Source organism: Hemitrygon akajei, chromosome 20 (assembly GCF_048418815.1).
Source record: "Hemitrygon akajei chromosome 20, sHemAka1.3, whole genome shotgun sequence".
Taxonomy (NCBI): domain Eukaryota; kingdom Metazoa; phylum Chordata; class Chondrichthyes; order Myliobatiformes; family Dasyatidae; genus Hemitrygon; species Hemitrygon akajei.
This window is the reverse complement of record NC_133143.1, coordinates 41,198,382-41,210,881: the sequence shown is the minus strand read 5'-3', so window position 1 is coordinate 41,210,881 and position 12,500 is coordinate 41,198,382. Positions and strand designations below refer to the sequence as shown.

Sequence of the window (12,500 nt, the reverse complement as noted above, 5' to 3'; positions counted from 1 at the left end):
CTTTGAATTTGGAATTCTTCCAAGGGGTTGCTGGGTTCAGTTCTGTATGATTCCCCTTCAAGCCCCCAACAGAACTTGGGTCCAAACCCAAGAATTCACTATTCAATGGCACGTTAGAAATAATATCACCAAATGGACAGTGGTATATCAGGTGGATGCCTCACTAGCACTGCTCGAAGGCACTTAAGGTTGGGAAATAAATGCTGGCAATGCCACCCACAAGAATCTTCAAACTGTTGCAAATTCACAGTCAGCACAGCATTGCAGCAGCTATCATAACTATTATGGTGCCAGAAACACAGGTTCAATTAGTTGTTGTCTGTCAGGCAGTGTGTTCTCTCCTTAAGCAGGTGTGGGTTTCCTCCGGAAGCTCAGCTTTCCTCCCACGTTCCGATACTGTCCTATGTCAGCCTGCCCACACGTGACTCTAATACAACTACAATGCTCAGATCGTAATTGTTCCACAAACTAATCGAAGTATTAATAGGAACAGAAGTGGCCTTATCATCTTGTTTTGTGCTGACATAAGTCGGCACAGCCTGGTTAACTCTTCCAGAGTATGGAGTGTTGAACAACAAATCAAATCAATCATAAATCCTGTTTCATTAATATTCTGGGAATCAACACCACTTGGCATATTCTGTCCTGTTGGCAAGGCAGTTCAGAGACCATGACACTGTGAGGTGACAGCCATCAAGTAAATCCTCAGCATTAACTTGAGACCCCATGAAATCTGGTTCATCAGCTGATCGATGGGGTAAACAATTCCATTGATTAACTCTTGTTGCTTTGGTCAGCTGATGAATAGTCCTTGTGGTAGAGAGGTTTGTGGGTTCGAGAGATGCCAAGGAAAATACTGACAAGAGCTTTGGTCCTGGTAGGTTCACCCATGGAGAGCGATCCAACCAAGATCTCAAGCGTAGAGCTGGTGGAAGTTGATGTCGCATCACAATGACAGTGAAGATAGAGTAAGACTGCAGCAGTGACTAGTTGTCTTGCATTGCATGCTACTGGGCCCGCACCCTGATCTGTCAAAGGCTGTGTAGTAACAGCCCGTGCGCCCACCTCCGCACAAAGTCACGCACGGGCATTCTCCATCAAGGGAATAACCCCTTAGGAGAACATCACACTGGACTCGAGTGATCGCTCTACTACTAGGTTCTCATTAGCACTTGGTTTCTTGGTTCTTGGTCCTCCAAAATATTCCGCAAAGAATTTAAACTGTAGGTGGTGGAGGGTGGACTTAAGAAGGAGATTTTTGAAGAAGAAGAGCTGTTTTAAATTTAATTAGGTTAGATTGCGTGACTATGGTAGGATGAAGATTATTCCATGCTTTAATTGTGCAGGGGAAGAATGAATTGCTGTACACATCTGACTTGGTAGTTAGTATTTCAAATTGAAATGAGTGCCCTTGACTGCTTCAACTAGGTTTGGGTTTGGTGTAGAATTGGTAGTCTATGTAAAAACAGGTCAGACGGTGTGCTTCACGTCTATTTTGGAGAGAGTTACACTTCGAGTTGGGTAACACTTGCTTCTCTCTCATGGGTATTTGTGACAAATCGGGCTGCCTGTCTTTGGACTCGCTCAATGGAAGTAGTGTTTCTGTTTGTGTATGGTCTCATGCAGCAGCTGCATATTCCAGATGTGGCTGAACAAGGGTGAGATACAACTTCTCCTTGACAGAAGTTGAACAATGATGAAAATTGCGTCTCAGAAAATTTAGGACTCCTGTTGCATGATGCATCTGACCATTCCAACGCAGATCGTTCTGGATTTTGATACCAAGATACTTGATCTGTTTGGTTTCTTCAAGGGTGACACCCGGGATTTTATACGATGTTTTACCTGGTTTTCTCTTCCTGGTGACACGCATGGTTTCACATTTGGAGGGATTGAACTGCATGCCCCATTGTTGTGACCACTCAATCATACTATCAAGATCTTTTTGGAGAGCATCTTCATCATCAGCTGACTTAATTTGACGGTATATCAAACAGTCTTCAGCAAAAAGTCTAGTGAGCTTGTGACTTTTTTGTGGATATCATTAATGTAAAGTGAAAACAAATGTGGGTCCAGCACTGTGACCTGGGGTGTACCACTTCATACTGGACGCCATTCAGAGCTTTTTCCATTCACGTACACACGCTGAAGACGTTTTGTCAAGAAACTGGAAATACATCTTTTAGTATTAAAGTGAACACTTCGTAAGTAATCTTTGTTGGGGAATGACATCGAATGCTTTAGAGAAGTCGAGCACTGCTAAATCAGTGGTGACATTGTTTTTCAAAGTTTTTGGCCAGGTTATTTGTTGTCAGGACTCATATGATTTATGCTTCCTAAAGGAATGCTGATTGTCAATGGCAACTGTGAATGGCAAGAATACATAGATACATTGGGTGGGCTGTACAGCAAAGTTACCTGCTGTATACAGTTCTGATTTCTTTATAATCGGTTTCGAAGTACACGCGAAACGTCTCAGCTTCCTTAAAAGGAAATGACCTTTCCTGTGATGGACGGCAGATTGCTCCTATCAGTTTGAGGGTGGAGAAAGGTCGCTTCGGGTTAAACTGCACGGGGTGCAGTTCATTCGAGAAGGGAAGGTGTGGAAGCTGAACGTTGTAAGGTAAGTAATGTCACTTCTCAACCGATCCGTGCTCGCGTTGCAAACGCTAAATGCGGCAAAGAATCATTTCTGTATTTCCTCCATTTTTCAGCGGTGCTTTCTGCTTAGAATTGTCAAGTTTCGAACCTGTGGTTATTTTGCAGAAACTCAATCTGGAAAAAGTAACCTTACCCCGGCTGTTGTCGAAACTCATGAAGAAGTTTCTGTGTGTTTAGAGACAGCAAACGCATTTTGAAAGGAGGTCGGAAGCTGCCTTCACACCAAGGTGGGGGAGATGCTGCGCAAGTGCGGAATGAATTCGCATAGCTATGAAAACAACTAAAAATTTCATCCGCCCCATTCATCTACCCTCCCAGTATCGCAGCAGTTTAATTTCTGTCGCAACCATGAATTCCCCTTGTCTCTGTTGTGACTTTCTTTCAATAGCCAGTTGGTCTGAGAGGAAACATGAACACCGGTGTAAACCCCGAACAGCGTCCTAAGTCAAGATTATTAATAACCCTTATCTCTACAGTTGAACAACAATTTTAACTGCTTCGACTACCTTGCACTAAAATACTTTTTTTAATTCTTGTTTTCTTGTTTTAAAAAACAATGTTTTGCTAGTGAATGCTACTTATACGGGGCGTTACGGTTGAGTAGTGCTTAGAATAACGCTTTACAGTACAAATGGATGGGTTTCCTCTGAGAGCGCCGGCTTCCTCCCACAGTCCGACGACCTACCAATCAGTAGGTTAACTGGCCACTGTACATTGTCCCGTGAATAGGTTCGGATTAAATCGGGGGGTTGCTGAGCGGCGTGGCTCGCAGGGCCTATGCTCAATAAGAGAGCGCTCGATCTCTTTAAGTCATAAATAAGTATGAACATAGAAATTTACAGCGCATTGCAGGCCCTTCGGCCCACAATGTTGCGCTGACCATGTAACCTACTCTAGAGACTGCCTAGAATTTCCCCAGCGCATAGCCCTCTTTTTCTAAGCTCCATGTACCTGTCTAAGAGGTTCTGAAAAGCACCTACTATATCCGCTTTCACCTCTGCCACCAGCAGTGCATTCCACACACCCACCACTACTGTGGAAAAACTTACCCCTGACATCCCCGTCTTTACCCATTTCCAAGCACCTTAAAGCTATGCCCCCTCGTGTTAGCCATTTCAGCCTGGGGGAGAAGCCTCTGGCTGTAGGCACTATCAATGCTTCAAAGTTTAATGAAGATAAAGGCCAATGGACAGAGAATCTCTAAATCAATTTGTGTAACAGTGTCCGTTCATACAGAGGCTTGCGGAGGTGTACAAGACAGTCGTAATGTTGACTCTGCATTGTCTTTGTAAAGCTGCTGTGTGTCTTTGCTGCAAGTTTTTCATTGCAGTTGTGCATACGTGTACATGTGCCAGTGACAATGAACTCCACACTGAGCTGAAGCAGCAGCACAGAATGAAGCACTGTCACTGTTAAGTGGTAAAGAAGGAGAGCGAGAGCCCCAATTAAAAATCCGGAGACAATCGTTACTGAAAAAGTACGGACAAATTTGGGGAAACTAGTGTCCTTTTCACCAGGTGTTTTCCTTGAATGAGCCAGTCCAGTCATGTGAAAAACACTAGCAGAATGACAGAAATTCGACAGTGTCCGGGGCTGAGGTGGGTGCAGTTGCAATTATTAAGGAGAAAGTGCTCGAGAAGCTGAAATAGATCACCTGGACCAGATGAACTAAACCACTGGGTTCAGAAAGAGGTAGCTGACGAGATTGTGGAGGAACTGATAATAATCTTTAAAGAATCACCAGATTCTGGAATGGTTCTGAAGAATTGGATAATTGCAAATGTCACTCTAGTCCTTAAAGGGTGGAGGTGTTGGAGACAAAATAAATTAAAATTTGGATGAGTCAGACTGACTTCAGTGGTTGGGAAGATGTTTGATCTATCGTTAAGGATGAGGTTTCAGGGTACTTGGAGGCACATGATGAAACAGGCCAAAGTCTGATTTCTCAAGGTAAAATCTAGCCTGACACGCTTGTTGGAATTCTGTGAGGAAATAACAGGCAGGATAGACAAAGGAGATTTGGTGGATGTTATTTACTTGGATTTTCAGAAGGCCTTTGACAAGGTGCTGCACCTGAGGCTGCTTATCAAGATAAGAGCCCATGGTATTACAGGAAAGATACCAGCATCGACTGAAGATTGGCTAACTGGCAGGAGGCAGAGTGGAAATAAAGGGAGCCTTTACTAGTTGGCTGCCAGTGACTAGAATTGTTCTGCAGGGGTCAGTGTTGGGACCCCTTTTCATGTTACTTGTCAATGATTTGGATGATGGAATTGATGGCTTACTGGCCAAGTGTGCTGATGATACAAAGAGGCAGGTAGTTTTGAGACTGTGCAGAAGCACTTGGACAGATTGGAAAATGGGCAAAGAAGTGGCAGATGGAATATAGTGCAGGGAAATGTATGGTCATGCACTTTGGTAGAAGGAATAAAGGGAGAAAATTGAAAATGGGCTTGGGAGTCCTTGTGCAAGATTCCCTAAAGGTTAACTTGCAGGTTGAGTTTGTGGCAAGGAAGGGAAAATGTTGGTAAGGACTAGAATATAAGAGCAAGGATGTATTGCTGAGGCTTTATAAGGCACTAGTAAGACTGCACTTGGAGCGTTGCAAGCAGATTTGGACTCCTTATCTAAGAAGAGATGTGCTGGCATTGGAGAGGGTCCAGAGAAGGTTTGTGAGGATAATTTTGAGAATGAAAGGGTTGGCATATGAGGAGTATTTGATGGCACTCTACCAGTATTCACTGGAATTTAGAAGAATGAGGGGGGCTTTCATTGAATCTGTTCTAATATAGAAACTCTTAGATGGAGTGTGTGTGGGTGAGTCTAGGACCAGAGGGCACCGCATCAGAATAGTTCCTCTCATCTCTGTTCTAGATAGAAGGAATTTCTTTTGGCAGAAGGTGGTAAATCAGTGAAAGTCATTGCCACTGATGGCTGTGGAGGCCAAGTCACTGAGTATATTTAAAGACGGTTATAGTTTGTTAATTAGTTAGAGCATCAAAGGTTGCGGGAAGAAGGCAGGAGAATGGGATTGAGAAGGATGATAAATGAGCCCTGAAGGAATGTGGAGCAGAGTCAAATGACCTAATTCTGCTCCTATGTCTTGTGGTCTTAAATTTTACGCATGTTCTACAACATGCCAAAGAGATGATTAAGATCCACTTAAAGCATATGTTGAAACCAGGGAGATTGTGGGAGGAGGTGAAGTAAACTAATAAACTTGCTTTCAAGGTGTCTCAGCTTTCATTAAAGCTAAGGAACCAAACTGAAAACATCTGAAAACAATCTGAAAACATCTCTAGTCAAGGAGAGATGGGGAGGGAATTGGGGGGAGCGTATTTCAGATGGAGGAATTGCAGACATATAAATAACAAGTTGAAAACAGATCAAAGTATTTTATCACTGCTTTCTGAGATGCAGGAATCATAGCATTATAGATCCTTCAGACCGGCTCTTCCATGCCAACCAAGTTTTGCTAGTTCTGTTAGTCCCATTTACCTGTGTTTGATAAATGTCCTTCTGAATGTTTCCCATCCAGGTACCTGTGCAAAGGCCATCTAAATATTATCTTTGTATATGCCTCCACCACTTCCTGTTCATTATACTCTCCACCCCTTTATGTGGGAAAATTTTGCTCAACCAGTCCTTTTTAAATCCTGGTTTATGAAAAGCAGTCTGCATTGATTTTATGGAGGTGCATATGAAAGGGTATATATTTTGAAATATGGTGGAGAGATGAATTGTGGATCAATACTAGGTAAGGATTTACAAATTAAATGATGGGAAAGAATACTTGGCTTATACTTAATCCAATATTGCATTGGAAGGAATAAAGGGTCATTCTGGAGGTAACAAAATGGATCAGATGTCTTTCTTCCTCATCTCTAACCATCTTGATCTCTGTCAATAAATACCTCTCTAATAAAGTGCAAATTGTATTTGTACATGTTTTAAAATAATTAATAACTTGTTTTATGTGTATCACCTCTCCAGTTCCCTTCAGCATTTTGACAGGATCCTTCCCTTTTCACTCTGTTCTGCTTCCTTGACCTCCAGCCGCTTTGCTTCTTGCTGCACTTCCCCATGCAACCACAAGGCATATAACGCCTGTCTCTTCACATCCTCCATATTCAAGGAACTCAGACTTTCCATGTGAAGCAGTAGTTCACTCGTGCTTTCTATCTAGTGTACTGCACTGGTCGTTTATAGAAATGTCTCCCCTGCATCAGAGAAACCAAATGCTGACTAGATGACTAGTTTGCTGAACACGTGCTTTCAATCGTCAGAGGATATGTAATTTTAACTCCCCACCCCATTCCTACACTGAAATATTGTTTAGTTTGTGGCTTCTTGCACTGATTTAACGTAGCCTAAGTAAGCTTCAGGAGCAACTCCTTTTGTGTGGGAATGTTGCAATCTTTCAAATTCCATGTTGAAGTCTGTCACTTTTGTTAATTTGTTTTCACTGTCTTTATCAGAATTGGCTATTTATGCCATTTTTCTTTCCAGAAGCACAGGCTGATTGGGCTCTGCATTTCAGAATATTAAAATTCCTTTGTGTTCTGCCACTCTGACTCCCCTCGTTTCATACCTTTTGTTGATTTGTTTCTCTGTAAATGATATATTAACCCATCGACAGAATGATTTCTAAAAGTTGTCCCAATACTAATTCTGATTTCAACCGCCATATATGTCCTCTCCTTCCGCTCCATCTCGCCACCCAAACCCTGCTTTAACAACAAGCCCCTCCTCTCTTCCCCCCCCCCCCACTTCACCCACTGCAACATAAAACTAACTTCCCTTCACAGTTTGATACATCTTGGCCTGTTGAGTTGGGAGGTCCCATGCAGTGAATGTATTGCAGGAAGAAGTAAACTGTCGAAGGGACAGTCAGTCAGTCAAGTGCGTGCTTCACCGTGCACAACTCATTGTCCTTGCAGATTTTCACTGACAACCATGTGGATAAGAAATTTATTTATTGTGAAAGATATTATTCTATTTAGCAGCATGCTAATGAACTACAGCCATGGAGCCCAATATGAGTAGTTTACAACTGTCATGGTTGTTCATGGCTTGCATTTCTTTTAATGACTTTGCAAAATATTTGTCTAATATTCTAGGGCAGGGATTTCCAACCTGGAATCCTCAGTTAATGGTAGGGATCCACGGCATGAAAAAGGTTGGGAACCCCTGTTCTAGGGAATTGTCTGTGTTTCTTTTACCAGTTGGAATTTGGTGGCAGGGATGGATCTGGGCAGCAGTCTAAATGGTGTATGATTCAGCCTGATACCTACTTAGCAATAGTTCAACAGTTTACATAGTGGTTCATTTCTTAGTAGGCAATTTTGGAAGGAGTGCCTTGATTACTGAAAACCATGAATCAACAAAAGCTGTTTCACTACACTGGTGAATGCAGTGATATGTATATGCTTCAGATGTGTAATACATACTTTGGGGAAGGTTGTAAATGTTTCATTCAGACAGCAACTAATTTATGAAGCCTCATTTCCTTAGTTGAAGAATTTTGGCATTCCAGAATCGCTAATCATTTGTTTTCTTTTCTCCCATAGTTTGAAACAATGGAGAAACTGAGTAAAGCCAATTACCATTTCACCCTTGACCTATTCAGAGAGCTGATCAAAGGAAATCAAGTGGGCAACATCTTTTTCTCTCCATTCAGCATTTCCACTGCATTGGCCATGGTCTATCTTGGTGCAAAAAATAACTCTGCCTCCCAAATGGCAAAGGTACATATGACAACCTACTGATGTACATTAATATTTTCTTACGTTAAACGTAACTTTTGAACAGACTTTCTTCCAAACTATGGAGCAAGAGTGGAGGAGCAAGTGTGAAGGCTTTTACGCAGAGTGGTAGGTGCCTGGAATTCATGCCACGATGGTGATGAGGCAAATACAATAGAACTGTTCAAGAGGCTATTAGGCTAGGCATGAGTATTCTGGAAATAGACAGATATGGACATTTTTTATACAGTAGGGATTAGTTCAGTTGGGGATTTGATTACTCTTGTAATTAGTTCAGCACAATGTTGTGAGCCAAAAAGCTTGTTCCTTTGAAGTAATGTCTATATTTTATGCAATAGATGTCTGGTGTGAGTATCTTTGTGGATGTTACTGATGAATATATAGTCTATCGGTGGAGGAGAATTTTGGATACATTTGGAACGAAGATGTGCTGTTTGTAACAAGCCATTATTCTTAATACTGAAAGGGAATGATTTATTTTAATTCACTTAATTCTAATGATCATTTCTTGCAACACCTGGTGAGGAGAGTTGATTTAATTGTGCTCGGTCACTTGAGAATTTTAGTACTAATGAGACCTGCAGACTCTTGCAGTGTGGCTTGAAAGGGTGTGAGGGCTGATTGATGTTACAAATGACTACAGACACCTAACTTATCCTCCTGGACAAATGCCTGACACACATGAGGGTTTACTGATCTCAGCTGAAATTAGTAATAGTGGAAAGGGTCAACAGGGTGCCAGCTCTTTCTCACAACTGAATGATTTCCATTGAATACATGCATGTGTTGGCTGAGAGCAGAACTGGACTCGACTCAAATGCCCCTGCAACTGGGCAGAAATCTATTGATACACGCTTCTTTGGTTAAAACCCAAAGAATGGGGGTTGTGTGTTTGATCATGCAGAGTGGTAACCTACTGCAGGATGGATGATGTCAGGCAGGTAGCAAACAAACTGGCTGAAAGCAGCTGACAAATTGATAGTTAAACTTTGTGGTGAACTACATATACCTGTCTGGACACGCCCCCTGATGACTGCTCCTGTGGCTCCTCCCACAGACCCCTGTATAAAGGTGATGGAGGTCTGAGCCCGGCCTCTCTGTCTCCAGGATGTAGATTGGTGGTCAATCACTGCTTGTTCCTTCTTCCAGTCAATAAAAGCCGATACCTCGCCTTTACGTCTCAGAGTGAGTTATTGATGGTGCATCAATCTTGTTTCCCCCCTCTTCCCCCTCCTTTTCTTTGCCTCATACTTGCTCTTCTATTTCAATACCAGACTCTCCATTTTGATGATGTTGGGGATCTGCATTCTGCATTCCAGAAAATGCAATTGGAAGTTAACCGAGCTGATGTGCCATATTTGCTTAAAATGGCCAGTCGACTGTACGGTGAAAAGTCGTATAAATTCCTAGAAGTAAGTAGCGAATTAATCTCCTCTGAATTTCTTTAGTGATAGGTGACCAAGCTAATTTTGTATGAAGAATACCTTGTACCATAGCTGTGATACAAGAACACAATTGAGTGGAAACTCAGCCCACGTTGACTTGAAACCTATTCAGATCTTTCAAAAAATTCAATGCTAATCTACTTTCCCTTTTGATCTATTCACCAATTAATTCCCTCTCAAAATTAATATTGTCAAATTCACAAGTATGTGTTTATATAAAAACTCAGCAGTATTCACAAAACAGAAACATAAATCATGCACAATATTTACAGGGGAGTGCCCATTGTCCACTCTCTGGTGTCACCCTTGAAGATACTCAACAGCATTGCCTTCAGTTTTCCAGATTAGAAATTTCCAAGTCTGGGAAATATGGGCTACAGAGAGAGATGATGGGAATTAGGGGTGCAGGAATTCACACTAAATGGGTTACTGGGCATGGGTGAGAGGACACAGGTCAGTGTACTTTTAGCTTTCTTAACGGATACAGGTTTTTTTTATAGGATATGATGGCTATGCAGGAATAGGGTACTAGGATGGCCAAAGAAGGAAGGATAAGGTATAGATGTGTGTCCATGTCTGTGACCCTGGAGCGGACGATTGCAGTGATGCACAATTAAGCTGGGTGCTAACCACTGTAAAACAAGAAGAAAAAATTCCCAATGCCTCCAACTGAAGATTTTTGCCTCATTTCACTCATAATTGACATCTTCATATCCTGTGATATGGCCCCAACTCTACCCCCTCCCAGTTCTCCAAACCTGAGGAAATCGCATGTTGACATCTACACTACAAATCTTCATCAGGGTCTTGTATGTCTCAGTTATTTTGATTTGATCAAATTCAGAGTGCATGTTACACAAATTCTGATATTTCACTAATTGATTTTTTTTCTGGTGTAAATGACTGTCAAAAGAGCCTTTAAAACAGATAGAATGGCTGGTATTCCCTATTTCTATTATGCAGGAATTCTGTAAGTCCAGTGAAAACTACTATGGAGCAGCCTTGTCTGCAGTTGATTTCAGAGCTTCTGCAAATGAAACTAGACAAGAGATCAATAAATGGGTGGAGGAACAGACAGCAGGTAAGTTGTCTTGCATATTCAATATGATTAATGGTAAAAAATGGACTCTAATGTTCTTCACAGGATGCCCAGGCATCCTTCATGGCTTTTGTCACAACAGTTAATTTGCTCATCTGCATACTAATAAAAAAATCTGATAATGATGTGAGTGGCATAGGATTGGGTGGCATTGAGATTTGCTATGTGAAAACTAACAATAAACAAGCAATATGCCTTACACCAAAAGTGAACAGGAAATTAATGGAATTGGATACCAGCTCAGCTGCTTTAGTCATTACACAAAACAAGTTTAAACAGCATTCCAAAGATGCTGAAGCCTACAACTAAGAACATAAAGTAAGAATTTACACTGGTGAAAAGGTAACTCCTGTGGGAATGACTTTGCTAACGGTGAAATACTACAACCAACAAGCCAAATCTGGCTTGTATGTGTTAGGCCAGCATTGTATGGGCACAATCGCTAAGACAACTAAACTTGATTGGAGATCCAGCCACTATTTGCATGCCACGTCCTCTGTAATAGTGACAACTGGAAGTGAATAAAGAAAGCTACTGGATGATGCCACAAATGATGTTCAAGGATGGCGAGGACTCAAACATGTCAAAGGGTAAAATGATGTTAAATAAAAATGCCACACCCAAGATTTACAAAGCCAATTCAATTCTTTGTACCATCTGTGATAAAGTAGCAAGTTAGCTCGATCATATGGAGGATGAAGAAAATCTTTTCAAGCTTGAGTGGAGTCCATGGGTGATGCCAGCGGTCAAAGCACCCAAGAATATTGGGTCCGTCAGGATGTCTGGTGATTTTAAGGTCATCAACCCAGTCCTGAAAGTAGATGAAAACCCTCTGCCTAGGATGGAGGATATTTTTGTAAACCTTTGGAGGGAAACACTTTAGGAGTTGGCTGAGGCTTTACTGCAGATGGAGATGGAAGAAGAGTCCAAAGTCTTTCTCGCCATAAGCACACAGGGTTTTATCGCTGTAGTAGGCTGATTTTTTGGAGTAGCATCTATACCTGCACTGCGACAAAGTTATCACCATGTGCTGTAAGGCTGTCCAACATGTCCATGTTACCTAGATGAGATCATTGTTACTGGTGAGGATGACCAGGAACATCTCCAAAATCTCAAGACTGTTTAAAAAGATTAGAAGAATATGGACTCTGTGCATAACACAATGAGATGAATTAATCAAGCAAAGTATCACTTTGGTCAAACCATTAACACAAAGGATTACACAAGTATGCTGAGAAAATTCAAGCAGTGGTAGATGCCCCATTGCCAAAATAGGTGTTACAGTTGTGTTTCTTTTTAGGATTTGTCAATTACTGTGAGTTTCCTGCTGAACCTGGCTACTGTGCTCCACCTCTTGAATGTGTTAGCATAGATTTAATGGGGGGGGGGGGGGGTTTGAATGTCAATGGACAAAGCAGTGTGAGGAAGCTTTCCAAAACAAAGGAAATGGGGACATCATACACTATTCACAGTATAATTCACTTCCTCCAGTAAAGCTTGTGTGTGATGCCTCACCCTGTGGTATAGGTA

At 41.8% G+C, this 12,500-nt stretch overlaps 1 protein-coding gene across 3 annotated transcripts in view; it reads left to right on the top strand.

Annotated features, from left to right (window-relative positions):
• Positions 1–2,491: 2,491 nt before the first annotated feature.
• The window catches only part of LOC140713746 (leukocyte elastase inhibitor-like), a 31,639-nt gene continuing 21,630 nt past the window's right edge, over positions 2,492–12,500 (top strand). The window contains exons 1-5 of one of the 3 annotated variants that reach the window (XM_073024217.1): positions 2,497–2,623; positions 2,767–2,888; positions 8,232–8,408; positions 9,701–9,838; positions 10,835–10,952. In XM_073024217.1, the coding sequence (XP_072880318.1) occupies positions 8,241–8,408; positions 9,701–9,838; positions 10,835–10,952 (424 nt within the window). In that variant the 5' untranslated portion in view covers positions 2,497–2,623; positions 2,767–2,888; positions 8,232–8,240. Of the gene's footprint in view, positions 2,624–2,766; positions 2,889–8,231; positions 8,409–9,700; positions 9,839–10,834; positions 10,953–12,500 lie in introns of all 3 variants that reach the window. The other 2 variants (XM_073024218.1, XM_073024216.1) reach the window with 2 other exon arrangements.